Genomic DNA, 20,170 nt, shown 5'->3' on the forward strand with positions numbered 1-20,170 from the left:
TTTGTCTTTTACGATTGATAGGTTATATCATTTTTATATACGCTATCATTGATAGGTTAGTTTTGAGGGGGGGTCCTCGTAAACTTATCACCATGTTTAATTAATATGTCCATTTATGGAACACGTTAATTAGATCATGAACACAAGTGAACGTTGTTAGATCATATCGAAAATAAATTTGATGACAAAATATTACTCCGAATATAATAATTCGTTAAAAAAGTAGACATACTTAACTATAGGTAAAAACTTTTAGGAAAGACGGTCTAATAACTTTTATACAATGAAAACAATTAATTATGCATTTTAACTGATTAGTTAACCACTGAAACTAATTAGTTAAGTCTGAAATTCAATTAGTTAAGCAACGAAACCAATTAGTTATGCAACCGAACTGATTAGTTAATCAATGTGATCAATTAGTTAAACAATGAAACTGATTAGTTAAGCAATGAAATCAATTAGTTAAAATTTAATGAATTTTAGTTAATAATAAGTTTGTTCAAAAATAATAACTATTCGACATACCTTAATTTTTTTTGTTATTCAATTAGTTATGATTTTATTACTTTTAGTTATATTTTATACTAATTTAATTAGTAACAAAAAAGTGATTAACCGTTAAGCAGTCTTACACAAAAGCTTTTGATAAGGATAAGTTGTCTTTCAATAAGCTTTCATGGCTTTACGGAAGTCTTACCTAAATAACCATAAGTTTTAGCATCGTCCAACTTCGTCATGCATTTATTATATCACTATGAGTAACAAATACGAAGTATTTTTTTACCACATATTCCCTCTGTTTCTTTTTGTTTGTTACGTATTACTTTTAGGGTGTTTCACAATGTTTGTTGGTTGTTACGTGGGAAAATCTTTCCTTTTATAAACTTATTATGCTTCATTTTTTGTACCAGCTTTTAATTTTTATTGGTCTAATTTTTTCAACACATTAAATTTCTTTACAATTTCCCAAGTATGTTAAGTTAGCAATCTTTGTACTTTTTCATTATTGGTTCATTTTGATAAATAAAACAATCTTATTGGTAGTTGTAATGATTAGTGGATTGAGGTTTTACTTGGATTTATTTTTTTAATAAAAAAGAAAAAAAATCTTTATTATACGTTAATAAACGTGTAAAAGTCCAAATATAACAAACAAAAAGAAACGGAGTTAGTAAATATTGTTATTTTTCAAATATATAATTTATAGTTTTCAAATACATACTTCGAATATATGTGGCTAAAAATATTTATTTTAGGGGTAGGTCTCCAATAGTCGAACATCAAATCCAGTAAGATCTGGGTCGCCCCATCAATAATTTGGTAGTATTTGTATTTGGTACAAAACTTATTGGAGTTTATTATAGCTAGCTGTCGCATGTCATGTGTCACAAATTGACAACAATAATTGAATGAATGAATATTCAGTTTGATTCTAAGAATGTATTTTCGCCTCGTACGATATTTGAGGCTCTTTAGCTAGTGGTTCATAGTGTCTGTCTTTTGGATCTTGCCAATGGTTATAACCATCTATCGAATCTGGTCCACTTATGAAATTCGAGCCATTTCCCGTAGCGGTTACGGAGTATAATTTAATTTACCGCTACGGAAATTACAGTGTGACAAATCTCATAAGGCCATAACTAATTTAAAAAATAACTCGTAAAAAATCCCTACTTCCCTCTTAATACGTTTCACAAAAATCCTTTTTTTTTTAGGAAATGGAGAGAGTAGGGTGTTCATCTGTCCAAACTCGGACCGGATTGGACCGGACCGAAGACTGAAATTTTGATAATACAAGACCCGAATATCGGACCGATTATGCTTGGAGCGGACCTAGACGGCATCGGAAAATCGGTCCAAAATCCATATCTGATCGGTTTGGAACGGTTGTAGACCTATATCTATATATTTTTTATTTTTTCTAAAAATTATGTTAAAAAAGAAAAATTTTATATAAAAAAACCAATTGTATGGCCTTTTTTTGGAAGCTAACATATAATATATCACAATATAGTAATATTTACAACATATTAAATGAGAGAATTAAATTTTTAAATAGTTTATATTATATTTTATTAAGGAAAAATCAGTCCTGTCTAAAATCGGGTTTTAGACCGGACCAGACCGGATCGGACCAGACCGAGGACAGAAAATTAATATTTTTCTACCCGAAGACCGGACTGATTGCCTTTGGTCCGATCTGGTACGATCCGGTCCATTTTTTTGACCCGGACCAATTTTTGTACACCCCTAGCCCCTAGGAGAGAGTCGTTACTCGTTTTAGTCGTTTTATGACAGTATTAAAATTAAGATATATGGATATCACATAAAAGTCATAAAAGGTCATATTTCTACGAGTCTATCAAATCGGGAAGGTCACTCATAATTATGGTCACACACTAATACAATATAAAGTTACTAATAGTAGTATAGTTATCAAGATTACTACATAATTTGTCGTTTTAGTTGTAGTTTATGTGGTATCTACTCCATAGTATAACTATGATTGATCACATTGATAATGACTTTACTTTTGGGGTGTTTTATTAGGCACTTGAGTAAGCCAATTGCTAATCTCATTCTATGACTTTACTTTTGGGGTGTTTTATTAGGCACTTGAGTAAGTCGATTGCTAATCTCCTTCTCATAGGCATCATTTCGTATCAGTGCTCGGTCACTCGGTCGACAAAATAACTTCTGACCTAGATTACACAGACCTGTTATGAAAGTAATTTGTTGTACTTCATACATTACGTAGTTTTTCGTATTAGATAGCTAAGTGACAAACTGAAGATCGGATAACTGCGATGCCGGAGGGGCACCTCCGATTTCTAGTCCCCTTCGCGTACGTCTCAAAACTATCTTCCATCCCTTTTGTGATTAAACATTTAATTGAGGATATACGTGTTTCACAATAAATTTTTTTTTTTGATATAGGTGTTTCACGATATGTTAACGTTCAATTTGTATGATTCTAAACCAATTCTCCTAATTTGAATTGATTCTTGGACATGACACTTTAGATAACAATAATGAATAATATAATAATTGACAAGTTGATCAATAATGGCAAAATTAAACGTCAACTACTAACAATAATGAACAATATAGAGCTCACGACTGACCAAATAAATCAGCCTCTATAATTAAATAAAATTATATTAAATTTGCGTGTAGTATCATAGAATATACAAAAATGTCATGTGATAACATTCAAATATTCCTATCAACAAATTAAATAGACTCTATTATTAAAGTTAATTATTCCAATAATTCAGCCAACTAATTATCTAACATAAAATTTCAGAGTTGAAGATGGCGCATTCATGCGTGCTAGTTCTCGCCAACCTTAATATATTTTTTATTATTGTTGTTCACACAAATTAGTGACGACAGCATTTTTTGATTTTTTCAGATCTCATCGAGTAATTAAAAATTACATTAATTATATAATGTAGATCGTGACTATGATTTCCTTATTTTAATAAAAAAATCTCTGTTCTATAAATTAACGGTAACTTTTGTGTAAGTTAGGCCGCCTTATCGAAAAGACCACTTTGATTGCTTAACTAATTGGTTATATTGTTTAACTAATTAGTTCGAGTGATTTACTAATTAGTTTTATTGTTTAACTAATTGGTTTTAGTGTTTAACTAATTAATTTCAGTATTTAACTAATTGATTTTATTGCTTAACTTATATGACATCAACGTGTTCTTTTATGTGAGACAGCCTTATATAAAATTTTGTAATAAACTAATCCATGATATTATTAGATTCTTTGAGTATACAAGGCAATTGTATGCTAAAAAAATATATATATATTAAAACATCGGTTCGATGTCCACAAAAATTATTAATAATAATTTTAGAAAATAAATATAATGTAGTATTTATTTTTGTTTATTAGATAAGAAGAAGGATTATACTGAATTAACAATTATACTTAACCAACAATTATCACAAATTAGTCCGTCCACTTACCTAGATTCCATGCCAAAGATCCATATACATTCCGTATATTCCTTGTTGCCTTTTTGATTGTTTTTGTATAAAACAAAAAGAAGAGTTTTTTTTTAATATACGGAGTATTTTGCAATTTACTTTCAACATCTATACATCATCAAATATTGATGTATTCGAGCTAAATGATACAAATATTACGGCTGCTGAAATATTCCCATCATTTTGCTGATAAATTCTCTTACAATTGTGTTTGGAATCATTTTTATTTTAGTCAAGCCTATCATTTGGCCCATTAGGTTTTATGTGTGTTAAATTGCTAATAAAATACTAATATCTTAAGTCTTAACAAAGCTTTCACGTGCCCTTAGATTGACAATAATGTTATTGTGTGGTGCGGTTTATCAGAAAATTATTAGGTGTATCCGGTTGCATCGTGCATTCAAGGGTATTTTTATGTCTATGGTGATCTCTCTCACATTTTCTAATCACCATGTAAAGGGAAAATGTGAGAGGGTGCACCTAATATGTTTTACGGTTTCTTATACATAAAGTAAAAAAATTACTCTTATTTTCAATAGAAGTTACCCTAACGAAATTATAAAATCTTCACCCAAAAAAATGAAATTATAAAGTTACTCTTATTCTATGCAACTCTGACGAAGTCCAGGCTCGATTTTTCTCACTCCGTCGCAGTTGCTTTAGAAGTCCATATCTCAATTTATATTTTAGGGTGGAATGGAGAGGTGAGAGTTAAAATAGAGGGGCAAAAGAGAGAGAACCGCCATTTAATACATTATGTACACAAGAGGTTCAACTCGACATAAGCCATTTTTTCACTTTATTTTCACTTATTTCGATACGAATTATAAGTTCAAATAAGTGTGATCTGGGTTAAATTCACAATTACAAGTTTACTTATAGAAAATTTTATCTAATTCAATTTGATATACCGAGTACAACATTCAAAATATATTTATTAGATTCAAATTTATAATGTGGATGTCGTATGGCTTTCAATAACGAAAACAATCCTTATTGAATAATGGAGGATTGGAGGGAATATAGTTTGAAGAACTTTGTATTAAATCTAGTAATAGGGGTAAATGTTTATTAACACCAACTAGAGATGGCATTCATAACAACAAATTCTTAAAGATTGTCAATTTGTTACAAAAGTTGCAGAAAAGTTTGAAAAAACATAACAAAAGCCTTCCAAAGTTGGTAAATTAATTAACTTGTCAAACCAAAAGCCAATAAAATCGAAAATGGTTAAACTTAAATTTAGGGAAGGATTATTTCTTGGAATTGCTTTATTATATATATTCATCGTATATCATAAGTGGGAACAAAAAGGTTTTGAACAACAAACATTTAGGTACGGAGGAAATATCTCATCATGTAATAATGCCGATGTATCCTGTAATAACGTAGACGTATCGATGAAGAAAGGAAAGAAAGAAAACAGAAATATGAGCACAAAGATTGGTATAAATGAAATCTAAAACTTTTAATGTGAATTTTATTGTAATGAATAAGCAGAGAAATACAAGTACATTTGACTTGAGCACAAAAAATTTGCTAAAAACCTATTGGCAAGCATGCATTTGAAGTAGCTCCACCATTACACCAAATACTCGTAAGTCGTAACACATACCCATTTTTCGCCCCCACGGCGAGAGATTCCGTTCTCCCGTCTTACATCCAATTTCCCGCCCCTCGTCCTCCTCCAGTGTAGAGCTTTTACTTGCCCCAAAAAATTGTTTGACTATGCTTCGTATGCACACAAGCTGTCGAATCCCATGTACTCGTTTTGTCGAATCATGTATATCATGTTTGAAATACCAACACCACCTGCAAAGGTAGACGTAATCAGTTGCCCATAAGTACACTTAAGTTCAGATAACGGGTTTAAGCTTAGGCTCCGTTTGGTAGTTTGTAAAACATTTTCATGGAAAACGGTTTTCCCTTTTTCAATCATTTTACGTTGTTTGGTTTGAAATTGATGGAAAACAATTTCCATAACTCGCTCAAAGGTGAAAAATCTTTTTCCATCCGAAAGAGAGGGGAACACTTTTCCACCTTTTCTCCCTTCTCCCTTCTTCCCCTCAATCTTCACCATCTTCTCCCATTAATCCTAGTTCTAGTTGGTATCCCATGCTAAATGTTTTAAGGAACCAAACAAAAGAAAACTAGTTTGGAATTGTGTTTTCACTTGAAAAATGTTTTCCATGGAAAATCATTTTGCACTGAAAACGTTTTACAGTAAACCAAAAGGAGCCTCGGTGTGGAAGAAATGAAGGCATATACTCGATACTTACCAAGTGAAATTGCACTGACGAAGATAGTGAACGCCAAGATAAAGATGATAAGAGAGGCTCTTCCGATAAAAGCAATCAATCTCCTTACAAGAACTTGTCCGACTAGGGCGGCAAATGTAGCCACAGCAACGAAGTAGGCAGCTGCAAGATGAAACGGTGGTTAAGCCACAGCAATGACAGTCGATGTTTAAGAGATTATAATAGACCTGAGCTTACCATATGGGACAGGGAATCGTTTAAGGAGGTAGTATTCTACGACAGACATCGATGAGGAGAACATCATAGCAAAGGTAGCAGTAGCACTTGATACCTATGAACAAGAATCAGCATTGTAATTAGTGTTACTATTTCAAGTTTATTTGTTTAATTTGGCAGTTGATCAAGTAAAAGAGACTAAAGAATACTTGTGGTGCACTCTATTCACCTCATTTTCAAATATCTTATCTGAACTTATTAAAATTTAATAAATTGTACTTGGCCAACCCTTATTTGTCCTAAACTTATCTTATCTAAACTTAACTGAACTTAATTTTCCTTAAATAAGTGGAAATAAGGTGAACAAAACAGAGTCTTAACCAAAACCTAACCCATACGTCCATGCACGTGCAATGATCCCGTGAAGAAATCAGTACTCCATATTTGACAGAAATTAAGAAAGAGACTGATAACTAAACCAAATACTTCAATAGCCATCCAACATTCCAACTAATATCCAACTAATTACACAGTTAGTGCGCTTGCACCTTGATCAGTCTTGTGACTGCATCAAAGTTTCTATTTCAATAACAAAATGATAATAGCATGTCCCTTTCTCCTTTTCTAGTGCATAAACACACTGTTCTCCCTCAATTATTGGCTATTAATCAAGCATAATGTGGGGCAAATCAGGGGTCTGGTCAACTTTAAAAATAATTAAGCAAAAGCGGATCAGACATAAACTATATAGTAATTTAGTGATCCGAATTTGAGGGTAAACTGACCTGAGGTGGGATGCCTAACTCCAGAAACAAAGGACCTAGAATGAATCCTCCACCAAGACCAAGAAGCCCACCAACCATACCAGCAGCCATTCCAGTAAAGAGGCAAAGAACTATCTGGTACACTTTCCAGGAACCGGCAGCATCCCCTCTCGAAGCGATCACTCTTTTCCCGGTGTACAGCAAATATGCCTCGTACCCTGATGCTCCAAGTGCAACAGGGATCTTCACAAATGACAGTAATTAGTAAGTTCTCAATAAATTTTTGCAAATGAGATAACTAAATTGATTTATGAAATCAAGAATTCGTAGTAGAATGTGGAGGGATACCTGCAATAGGTTGGTTACCCAGTAAGCAACAGAACAAGTAGTGGTGTTCTTCTGCAAGATACAAACAATCTGTTATTAGTTGCATGGACTTGATTTAAAATTTAAGCTAGTTTTTGGCCCCGAGTTACAACACGAATTTTATTTTTTATATCGGCATTTATTAGTATTTTATGTTGAACATTTAACATATAATATTCATGATGTCTTAATGGTTAAAGCTTTTCATATTTTATTCATGATGTCTCAAGTTCAAGCTTTATGGAGAACACTTTACAAAAAATTTAAATGAAAGTGGAGGGAGAGCACCATGTGACACATACGCATTTTTAGAAACGTCTTTTAATATATTAGAGCATCTCTAATGGTAAGCCAATTTGACAATTAGCTTGTTATGCCACATAAGATTTCAAGCTATTTCATTGTCTAGCTAATTTGTGCTCCAATAACTAGCAACTAGCTTGTTATTTAAATTGGTCTCACTTGTCCCACTTGTCAATTAATAATTAGGCAATTTTTGGGAGCTAGTTATCAAGCAAATTAGCTTGTCTAAGCTAATTTGCTTGTCCAAGCTAATTTATTATTTTCACGTGTAGCTATTAGCTTGAAACTTTAATAAATTTCAAGCTAGTCCTAGCTACAACCATTGGAGATGCTCTTAGTATAGATGTTTAAGAGACTAGTGAAAGTTCAGAACAAACCTGGGCGAATTGAAGTCCTAGAATCGCGAACCAAACGGCAAACAAAATTGCCACTGATGGCCAGTGTACATTTTCTCTGATGGATACCTGATTTATTTGCAGAAGAATCAGATCATAAGTAATTGCATTGGAGTCAAATTATATAGAATATATAAGTAGTGCACCCTAAATCCGGATTAAGCCGCCTCATTGTCAAAATCCCTCATTAATGAAGAATAAAACATGATTTATTGATTATGGTTCAATCCTCTTCCCATCACTTAGTCTGAGTAGTCACATTAGGAAAATCATCTACCATTACTATATTAGAAAAGGTGGCAACTTATTCCAAACATTTAAAAAATGTACATTTAAATTCTAGACAAGGGGACTACATTAATACTAATCTTACCACTTCCTTTTTGTCGGGAATAGCTGGAAGAACTTTGTAATCACCACTATCACCTGATAAAAGGAAAAGCGTATTTCGTTAAATTAAAAAGAAGTTGAAATAATTCGACAAATTATTGAAATGCAAAAAGGGTTAATGTAGCTACCGTTTGATGACGAACGTTGAGCAATCTCCTGAATAATCATAAAGGTTAAATGTTAGAAAAGGAAACATAAAATCTAAAAAATGAAGATTAACAACTCAAGGAATCAGTAAAGTTTAGGACCTTTTTCATAATAGTTTCTTTCTTCCAAGCATCAACCCCCTTGAGGAATGCCTTGGTGGATGTAACTGCATATTCAAAGTGCTAAACAATAAGCAGCTTTTCAAATTTATTCACTTTTAATTTGTATTAATAAAACATTATTCATTTCACTTACATAAAAAGAGAATAATGAGCAAAACTGTGATCATCCAATCTGCAAAAATAACATTAAATGCAACTCCAATACTGATCCCAAGAACCAACACTGGTTGGAAGAGTAATGCAAGATCATAGTCAATAACAGGCATGTCCAAAGTTGGATGCCTTTGCTTAAGATTGTAGTAAACAGTTGAAACTGCTGCACCCATAATCATACCTGAACAAACAATCCAACATTTAGAAACTAAGATTTCATAATATAAGCTTTAGAAAGTTCACTTAATTCGATATTTGATCTTTAAACTTCGATTCTAAACATCGAAACTTTCGAATTCTCCAGTTACTAGATTGAATCTCGATCTGTTTCACTAATCCAAAGTACAGGGTAACTAGCTAACTAACTATTTAAAACCTCAAATAAGTGAAATCCAACATATATTTACAACATGGAAATCAGATCCTAAATCTGGAGCTAAATAACACAAAGCAAAAGGCCTGGACTTTATTGTAAAGTGAAGAATTTAGAAAAGATAAATCATAAATGTCAGAGAATCCTTACACTTTGACATGGCGGTTGAAGATTTGGAATCAAACCCAATAATCAAAGTAAGCATGGGAACAAAGATACCACCCCCACCAACACCTCCAACACTCCCAAATGCAGCTCCAAAGAATCCAATCATTGACCCAACAATAATTTTCCATGAAAATTCCATTTCCTGTTAAATTCAATCATATTAAATCAATTCCCAGATCAAATCAAATTGATGATCCAAAAACACAAAATTATTAGAAACGAGAAAAAACATTCTGTTCAAACTTACCGGCCAGACATGCTCGTAGGTGTTTTGACCACTTTTCCATAGGAAATTAACCGCCTTTCTTAGAAAATTAACCTCAATTTCTTCAATTTCAATCTCAGTTGAAGCAATTTCTTTCAAAGTTTTTTCATTTGCTGAAACAATCAAGAGCAAAAAACCCACCAAAATGGTGCTAATCAAAACTACCTTCATCAACCCAGATTTACCCATCTTTTACTTCAAAGAATAAAATCAACCCAGAAATGAAAATTGATTTCTTTTGATCTTAAATCTAAAACCCTTTTTTGTTTAATTGGGGTTTATGTTTTCTTGTTGTTCCTGACTAAATTCAGGAACTTTTACACTTGTTTTTTTTTCCTCTTTCCCACTGAGGAATTTATACAAACACCTTATGGGCAAAAACAAAAATGATTTGCAAGTGGGGAAGAACTAGAAAACAAACAATGGTTTCAAACAACAAAATTATCAAAAGGTGGAGAATTTTTAGAGAAAAAAGAGGGTGATTGTAATGACACGTTAAAGATTGTGAATACACGTTCTGTAGAGATCACAATCACAACCTCTCCTTTTCTCTCTCTCTCTAAATTTGCCCCCTCTCACTCTAGATTTTTGGCTCGATGGGTGCTGTGTGTGGTTCTTGCAATCTTCCCTATTTATGTCAATTTTTCATTTGGGTCAAATTTAAGTTGCGCAAAATGATGAGCAGATAAAAACAAGGACTAGCACTAATGTTAATCAAGGATGACCTGGCGATGTTAATCAATATTCCAACTACTCTTTAAAAAATGGATTAAAGAATTAAAAAATACGTAGTATAATTATGTGAATGAGTCACAAGTACGGTAATATTACAATACGAAGGAAAGAGTCAAAGAGGGAGTTAAACTTGTTACACGCAGATCCTTTGCTTTTAATCAATAGATCAAAATCTCATTGGTGTACTATAGAATGCGGAGTAAATGAGGTGATAATATAAAAAACAAGATATCGCCTATACCATCGAGGATATCATGTACCTGGAACCCTGGTTGTACCCCTTTGATCATAATAGGAACCCTAAGCGGTGTCGTTAAAAAAAATAGAACTTAATTACTCGACACGACCACGGCAACAAAGTGACAGTGTGGAAGGAGAACAATGGTGTGGGCGTGGGTGCTTGTTGAACGGTGACGGTGGTGAGAGTTATGTGTGTCTGGTGCCTAGTGGTGATATAACAATAAAGGAGAGCAGAGGTGGTCGGCGGTGCCGACAACCTTGGACGCCGAAAAAGGGGAAAAAGTCATTTATTGCATTGCCGTGGACGTCTTAAAGTGAAGTGGTTTTTAACCCGTGCAATGCACAGATTGGTTTTTAAAATTTAAAAATCTTGTTATATTGTCTAGAGTATAGTATACAAAATAATAAGACAATTTTGAAATAATAAAAGAGATACATTTAGAGTGTGAATAAATTGATATTGGAATGTGAAACAAATAAAATTAATTGTAAGAGAAAAAACATGAAGGAGAAGAAGAGGAAATGACATGTAAAGAGTAAAATAAAATATAATTTTACAAAAAAAGAAAAAAGGGTGACGCGTGGCTATCGTTGTATTCAAAACTTTCTGTTTTAAAATATTAGAATAGAGTGATGTGAACGTTGCATGATTAAACCTTTAAGGGCACTGATAGTATGTGTGTAATTGGACGGTATATGTGAGAAATGACGCAAAGGCTACACATACCCCGGGGATATGTGGGTCCTTACATACCTTATTCTTTGATTGGTTTATCATTGGCCCCACCCCCAAATAAAACCCATCTTCCTCCAAAATAAAATTTCTTTAAGCTGATTTGATCCAATAAAAGATCAGGGTATGTGGGTCCTACATACCCCTAGGTATGTGTATCACCTCCCCACAAATGAGAATCAAATTAAGAGCATCATTTTTTGTTTGAAAGAGATGTGTGGGTGAGATTCACACATATTTTCACTCATTAAATTATCCTATTTTGGTGTATTTGGTGGGAGGCTATAATATGAAGAAAAGAAGTGATAAATCCAATCGCAAACGTGAATAGCATGTTTAATTCAACTAACTATGGTCTACGAGTAGTTTATTGGTGACATGAGTAATCTTCTTTACTAATTACATGTTAGTTCACTAGTGATTGAGGCTGAACTTGGTAGGGAGAACCCCGTGTTCAATCCCCCGCAACAACAATTGAGAGGGGACTGAAACATATCCACTTAGAACTCGCGCCTGAATCCGAATTAGTTCTAAAGGTGAACCAGGTGGTACACCAATAAAAAAGATGAGTAATCTTCTTTAGTACGAGTATTTATTAACTGTCAAGAACAAAAATTAAAATTAATCTTTTGTTACATTTGGTAATGAGCCACATAGGGTAATAACATAGACAAAGACTTGTTCACTTGTCTTAAATCTGTACCTATTTTAAGATTTTACGGAGTATCAATTAAGTTAGTTAACATCTAGTGCTTTCATGGTTTACATGGGTAAAGCAACTTTTCATAGAAAGTTTCATTTCACGAGAAGTTAGTTTACTTGTTAACTTCATAAGAAATAATCCTATTTGTAAGTTGATGATGTTCGGTTGACAGTTGGACATTTGTTCACTACAAGAATTTGTATCTTTAACGACAACCTAATTATGACGGGTCAAAAATCCCGTCGCATTTGCGACGGGGCTAATAACCTAACAAAGACGGCAATAACCGTCGTAAATGTCTTTTACGACGGGTTACCGACGGGATTTTCTATTAACGACGACCCCTTTTATGATGTGCCCGCGACAGGAAATCCCGTCGAATCAACAATTATTGGCCTTTTACGACAGGATTTCTCGTCGTTAATAGTATGATTTCTTGTAGTGGTTATTCATGTATTGTGAATTTGTGACTTACCAAGAGAATGACATACATAAGTCATTTTCGACGTTTCAAGGGATTCCCAATAAAGTTCAATTCTCCTGTTTCATCTGTTTCATCTATTTCATGTCAATAAAAAAAACTGACATATCTCTCACATGGTGAACTAATTTGTGAAAGATTAATCATAATTCAAGACTTCCAAAGTTGGTGCATGATGCTAGCTAGCTATGAGATAATAAATCATTGTCTAATGCACCCTAAAATAAATTAGTGTTTAAGTAGATCTGTGATTAGAAATATAATACACATAATGACATAATGCATACAAAGACTCCCATAATTATCATTTTTAATTTGTAGTTATAAGATTAAAAGATACATGAGATCCATATAGATTTGTATATTTTTATGCTGCGAAATTGATTTGGATCTAACATTACTCGACAACATCCAACTTATTTAACTTAATTAAATAATATTTGTGGATTAACAAATTGATCGAATTAACCAGGATTGATGTAATGGGTTTGCTAATGAAATTTTCCATAATGACTTCGTGTGAAAATTGACTACTCTCTAGAAAATAAATGCGTAGTAGAAATTTTAGAGACAGCTCAAGAATTAAACACTGAACTTGCCTAAAAATCAACCAGCGCGTCTCCTGTGTTAAAGTGTGATCAGACAGTCAACCACATCATCAACCTTATGGAGTGACGCGCGTGCGCAACTACTATGGAGAAGGTTATTGTCTGATGTTACTTGACTTTTAATGCTGGTGTTACTTATACAATGTACTCAATGTTACCTTTTTTTTTGTTTTATTGCAGTTTCTTGAATTTCATATTAGAGGTTCTTGTATAAAAGTATCTGGTGTAAAAACTATAAAAGTATATCTCCTAAAACTATAAAAGCATCTTTCCTGAAACTATAAAACAATAGAAGTACGTCTTAACCTATAAAAATATATTCCCTAAAACTATAAAAGTACTTTCACTTCCCTGAAACTATAAAACTATAAAAGTATCTAGACTAAAACTATAAAAGTACCTGACCCTAAAAGTATCTAGACTAAAACTATAAAAGTATTTGACCTAAAACTACAAAAGTAATTGGCATGTACCTATAAAAGCAATTGCCAACATCCGTTAATGGACTTTAAATGCGTTGAGCTTATTTACATGTGTGAACATGTGACACCATCAAATTAATGGTGTAACCTGTCACATATAAGATGGTATATTTGTCCTCATATAAGACTTTAGGAAAATCAATATGAATTACGTAGTACTCCGTATAAAATAATACAGTATCAAAAGTAGTAATTCGAAACATCAACCGTTTAATTGTACGATCAGTCGGCCATGCCACACACTAGCTTAAGAATTACGAAGAGTACGTACACCAAATATCATGATTAAGTCTATAACAAATTAACAATTCATCTCATGAATTACGAAGAGTGCATGCATGCACGTAGTAGTTGTCTATTCGTATTGGTGAAGTAACCAAAATGAATTAGTCTTCTTGATAAGAGCCCTGACTTCCCACCACAAAGGTCAATTACGTCTATGAGTTATCATTATCAAGACAATAACTTAAAACGTTTTGCATTCTGAGTAATTAGTTAATTACTGATACGTATTCTACGTGTTCATTGAACCTAATTTAAGCACTTATCCAAATCCAAAATTCAGAGATCAAAATTGTACGTCGCCGATCCCTCCATTTCTAAACTGTAATTAACTAGTACTTTTTCCATTTTTACATAAGTCGAAGTATTATAATACTAATATAATTTCAGGGTATTTTGGTTGCACGAAAAATACGTACCACTATTGTGGAATTTAGTAGAAAACAAAAGACATGTCGGCCTTAGATGTGCACCCGTGCCGGGAAGGATAGGGTGAAATCATAGCATTTTCAAGAGAATTTCAACAATTACAAAATATTGAAATTGACATCATTATTATTTAAAGACTTTATTGAAAGACTAAGAATACATTTCAATTCCCTTTCATGAATAATTGTCGTTTTAGCATTTTCACCATACACTACAGGAATTTGTATTTTTAATGACAACCTAATAACGGCGTGTCAAAAATCCTTGTCGCAAAAGCTTTTTTGCGACGGGGCTAACAACCAAACAAAGACGGGAACAACTGTCACAAATGTCTTTTACGACGGGTTAACGACGGAATTTTCCATTAACGACGACCCCCTTTTACGAGGGGTTCGCGACAGGAAATCCCGTCGTTAATCGGCGATTATTGGTCTTTAACGACATGATTTCCCGTCGTTGATGGTACATTTTCTTGTAGTGATAATTTTTCCATTCCTGTCAAGAAATAAAGCAATAGTTATCTAGAAATTTGAGGGAGTTAATTTTAAAAATAAATTAAAAAAAAGCTAATTAATATTGCATGATTTGCGCCCAACAAAAAAAATAAAAACTTCGTCATAGCTAGAGTACAATCTTAAATTTAGTACGTTGGTTAGGTGAATAGCCGAATAGGTAATGACTTGAATAATTAAGTGGGCATGCTATGTTTAGGGTGGTCTTATAATATGTAGTTGGTAGTTGTTAAGAACTTAAGATATTAGCGTTCTTATAATTAATCAACTTAAAATAAACAAATCTAATGCGACTTTTAATCATATAATTAATTGTTATCATGGTTTTTTGGATCTAAATCTAACATAGTTGTAGGAATATATCTAGCTCTTTCAGGGATGAAATCAAAACGGACCAAATATCAAGCCTCATACAGTCATACTTCGTATATAATACAATTAGTAAAGTGAAGGTGAATATCATATTTTACCTTAAAAAAAGAGAAAAAAATATGAATATCATATTGCCATGTCTAATCTGAATTCGGTTCGAGTCATAGCCATAAGTCTTTTTATCCAATTGCAACCGGACAACAGGAACAATTATATTGGATTAACTTTCGTCTACAAAGAATAACTCCTTAATTTGTCTAGGGTTAAATACATGTATTAAATTGATATATGCTACGTATGACATTAATTAGTAATCAATGAGGTCTTGATCTGGTATTAAGAGCCTTGAGAATAAGAAATTGTATATGATGAATGTCAAATTTGAATGCCCCTTTCAATGATGGTCTTTTATATAAGATCAACTTCTTATCAAATACTGAGTAGTTACATATTGTGATCACATACAAAATAGTTATGTTCAATAATTATGGTCAATTACATAATTATACTTTTTAATCAAATATTAAAACCTATTATTGCATAATTATATATTTTTTCGATGACAAAACATTAAACGGTATTATACGTATAACGATTCCCGGAAATAATTATTCTATGAAATTGCTTATCTTGGAATTTAAAACAACATAAAATGACTAAAATCACGTGCGTGAAAAAATTGAAGCATCAAGAATTCACGACGTCCTCCGCCGTGTAGGACCCCGGTATGAGGAAGTAAAAACACATATCTGATATGTGTGTCCAAATACATATCAGAACATAAGACAAAATAGGAAAAAGGACAAAAAAAAATTAAATGGTACTTTTCTAAACACAAATGGTACTTTTTTTTACAGAATGGTATTAGAATGGTACTTTTTTTACATGAATGGTACTTCCTTTTTTGTCTTTTAGCTGTTTGTCTTTTAGTTGATATGTGTTTGTTGTTGCATGCCCGATATCCGCCTCGACGCACTCCCCCGGTATGGTTTAAGGCTGGTTTAAGTTGAATTCTTCTTCAATGCCTACTTACAAATTTATTATATTTTTTTGCAACATGCTATATATAGACGAGGGAGGCTACATCGCTGGTAACCAGCGGCACAATTACCCCATACCCGGGGTAAAATGGTAATTTCATCTCATGAGTTGAAAAGTCAAACAAAGTACTATATATGGGCAACAATGACCGTAATTAGTACAACAATGACAGTATTTTAATACAACAATGACAGTATTTATGCAAACGATGACAATACTTATATAACACTTGTATACATACTTTTACCCATTCATTTAATATGCAACACTTTTATCCATTTATTTAAGTGGTCTCTTTACTTTTTATATTTCATTACAGTTGTATACATAATTTCCTTTTTTAGGTGATTGTGACAGTATTTTAATACAACAATGACAATATATATACAACAATGACAATACTTATATTAAAAATGACAGTATATAACAAGTTAACAACACTTTTACACATTTATTTAAAGGTGGACCACATTTTCAATATTTTTTATTTTTTAAAGTGGGTATAGAGTCCTTATTTCACTGGTTACCAGCGATATAGACAACCTCATATATAGACAGCGTTACGTATTGAAATGAACCATCAAAATTAAATTCAACAATGAAGGGCCACCATCAAATCATTAATTTTTTTGGTGTTCATTAATGAATGACTATTACTCCGTATATTATTTCATCTCTACGTAAATTAATTTTCCTCAGCTACTAACAGAGTAACCGTACCATATTGACATACGCAGTATTGTACAATAATCCGTATATAATAGTGACCCCCGCTATGTAGGTCAGGTTTAACGTTAGCCCATTTTATTGAGAGCAGTAGAGGATGTTACATGTTAGTTATGCTTAGGGTGGGCCCAGCCCCCAGGCGGAAAATGTTGTAGTGCATTTTTAGTTATAATTGTATGAATTACATATTATATTGCTTAATTTTTCTACTGTCCCATCGTAAAATTGTTCAAGATCCGTCACTGATTGCGAAATGAATGCTAACGAAGTAACGAGTCAGAGGTTATATGGTTAGACTCTTTTCCCAAAGTTTCTCGACTTTGACGAACTTTGGCGAAACTTGATTTAATTTTAATATAATGGCGCCTAACGTCCCTTTCATAAAAATTTATTAGTGTGGTCTGCTTAGGCTAAAGTGGGTTGTAGCTAGCATGAGAAGGATGATACAGAGTAAAAGGTTTTTGGAGACGATTTTAATATATTTGTGATCAAATCTTGTGTACATCATTTCCCTGATTAAATTGAACTTATTCTATGTCAACTAAGTAACTCAACTCAAACGCATTCTACTTAGCTGGACTTTTTTTGTTAACATTTTGATTTAGACCTATATGTTATTATGTCAAGGCCACTTTTGTTCGGGGGAAAGGGGAGGGAAGTTTGAACTTGTGAACTAATACATCTTCAACCTCGACTTTTACTAGTACGATATACAAGAGGTTTCTATCTGAGTATGTACAAAGTATTTCACAAGGCATACACAAATGCAAAATTTACAGAGGTTAAAGACGAGTATTGAACATAAAGAAATACCATACACGTCACAACAATGAGCCACAAGTGTACACGAGTCACGAGAGTTGATGTCAGATTATGAATTTCGATGTTTTATTGTTTTATATCCCCTAAATTACAACTAACTAAACTAATTGACATCTACTATCATTCACTGAACTTGAGTTGGATAAAAGAATATTGCATGATCTCTTGAGGTCTTAATATTTGCTTCAAAAAAAGGCTAATGCCAGGCCTCCTCTCTGGCCCAAGACCTCATTTATTTTCAAACTCATGAAAGCCTATAAAAATCTGTAGCAGCTAAAAGCCTCCTAAACAGCACTGACTCACAAATGCACAACTATTCAGCCAATCCAATTGCATAAGGCCCAATTTTTTCTCACTAAAACCCAAACATCAGTAAGTTTTGCCATCCTCCTCCAACTTTTTTTGAGGGGAATATAAACTAGTATGTACTTCGCATTAATTACGGTACAAAGTGTTCATGAGTAAATACGGAAAAATCTCAGACGATCCTCCTCCAGCTTAAGGTTTGTTAGAGTTGTCAAATCAGGCCATTGTTCGGTTTTGGATTTGGTCTAACCTGTTTATGTCATATTGGAAAAATGGTGTATGTGGTAAATGTGTCCATACATATCAAACACGTAAATTTTTATGGTCACTTCACTTGTTAGCGGATTTGGGACGGGCTCCATCGATTTTACTGAGCATCTATAAACAATAAGAGTGTGTTCTTTTCACCTGATTTGGTCTGATTTTTCTAATTTCTGGTCTAATTTAGTCTGATCTGAATGTTTTTCGTGAGTATTGTTTGTATTTTCGTGGTCTGATCTAATAGGTAATAATAACAAAGTTACCTCTAGTTTGAGCAAGATTAACTTAGAGGACTTGGTTAATAAGAAAGTGAAAAGTCAACGAAACTACATTTTCACACATGAACAACCGTTAAAATATACTCGTACACCAATTAAGTGGGAGTCAAATACCTTATACCTTGATCTTGGTCAACAAACTACATCAAGTATGAGCCAAATACCTTAATCCTTTGAAAAGTTGCAACATGCTAGCAACTACTAGTACACGCACATACCATACTTGTCTTCGTTCTTCAACATTAAGCTGCACATGATTATTAATTAATTAGTTGATCAATTAAATCAAGCTAAATTATAGTATCATGGCTCATAACCATATGCTTCAAACCAATAATTTTCAACCAGCCTTAGCACCATCTTTTCAACTACAACAAAAACTGTACAAACTTTTATAAAAGACGGTCTTACATGAAAGACCACCTTATTATTGAATTGGGTTTCAAATTTTCGCGGGTTAACACACGCGGGTACGGGTCATGGGTTTTAATTTTCGGATCTAATAAAGAAGCTGCTTTTCACCACATTTGAAAACCCATTCGTTTCTCTCTCTCCCCAACGAGTGTCTGCCTCCCCCTCTCTCTCTCCTAAACAACCTTCTTCTTTCTCTCTCCTCAAACCCTAATTTCCCGGCTGTGAGGCACAACCACGGATAGGTAGGTCACGATTTGCTACGCCGATCTCTTCCAAACCGCCGCCTCCTCTCTCCTCCGATGCCTGGTATGGCGGCGCTGAAGATTCGGCGATGGCTTAGTGGTGGCTTGTGGTGGCATGGTGGCATGTTATTCGTCGTTGTGGTGGATGCGGACGCGAAAAATAGCTAGATCGGTGAATCGGCAAGGCAAGCGGCGTTGAGCAACGACAAGTTTTGGTGGTGCTCCTGCCGTAGGTGTTCGAAAGCGACGATGGCCGACGGGATGTGAAAGAAAGGACCAGAGGTCTGTTGTTCTCTCAAGGATTTTCTCTCTTCTCTTGATTTTCCTTGCTCAATTTATCCGATAAAATGTTAATTACTTAGAAATTGAATTTGATTGATGTAGCTGAAATTGGTTCGAACGACGACGATCAAGGCGGAGGAGATAGAAACAGATAGAAAGAGAAGCGCAATCATCATCGTCAATAGCAGCTCAAGAAATCTAAGAAAATGTCTACAAATCAGCAAGTTAAAGGCTTCCTGCATCCTAGAATCTGCAATGTGTTCGCGATGACATTCTCTCTGGCAACGCCAACT

At 33.5% G+C, this 20,170-nt stretch overlaps 1 protein-coding gene across 1 annotated transcript; it reads right to left on the reverse strand.

The window, feature by feature from the left end:
* Positions 1-5,461: 5,461 nt before the first annotated feature.
* On the reverse strand, positions 5,462-10,551 carry LOC110801790 (sulfite exporter TauE/SafE family protein 3). The gene is made up of 12 exons (XM_022007210.2): positions 9,911-10,551; positions 9,646-9,805; positions 9,103-9,303; positions 8,949-9,013; positions 8,829-8,856; positions 8,684-8,736; positions 8,293-8,379; positions 7,595-7,645; positions 7,268-7,489; positions 6,504-6,597; positions 6,288-6,428; positions 5,462-5,820 (listed from the first exon to the last, which is right to left on the reverse strand). Exons 1-12 carry the CDS (start codon positions 10,115-10,117, stop codon positions 5,735-5,737), a joined length of 1,395 nt encoding a protein of 464 aa, XP_021862902.1. The 5' UTR covers positions 10,118-10,551; the 3' UTR covers positions 5,462-5,734.
* Positions 10,552-20,170: the final 9,619 nt, after the last annotated feature.

This window comes from Spinacia oleracea, chromosome 4 (assembly GCF_020520425.1).
Source record: "Spinacia oleracea cultivar Varoflay chromosome 4, BTI_SOV_V1, whole genome shotgun sequence".
Lineage (NCBI taxonomy): Eukaryota > Viridiplantae > Streptophyta > Magnoliopsida > Caryophyllales > Amaranthaceae > Spinacia > Spinacia oleracea.

Coding starts and splice junctions, on each gene's coding strand:
- LOC110801790 (XM_022007210.2), bottom strand. CDS start 10,117: ATGGGTAAATCTGGGTTGATGAAGGTAGTTTTGATTAGCACCATTTTG. Junction 9,304..9,645: donor TTCAACCGCCATGTCAAAGT/GTAAGGATTCTC, acceptor TTGTTTGTTCAG/GTATGATTATGGGTGCAGCA. Junction 5,821..6,287: donor CGTCAGTGCAATTTCACTTG/GTAAGTATCGAG, acceptor CTACCTTTGCAG/GTGGTGTTGGTATTTCAAAC.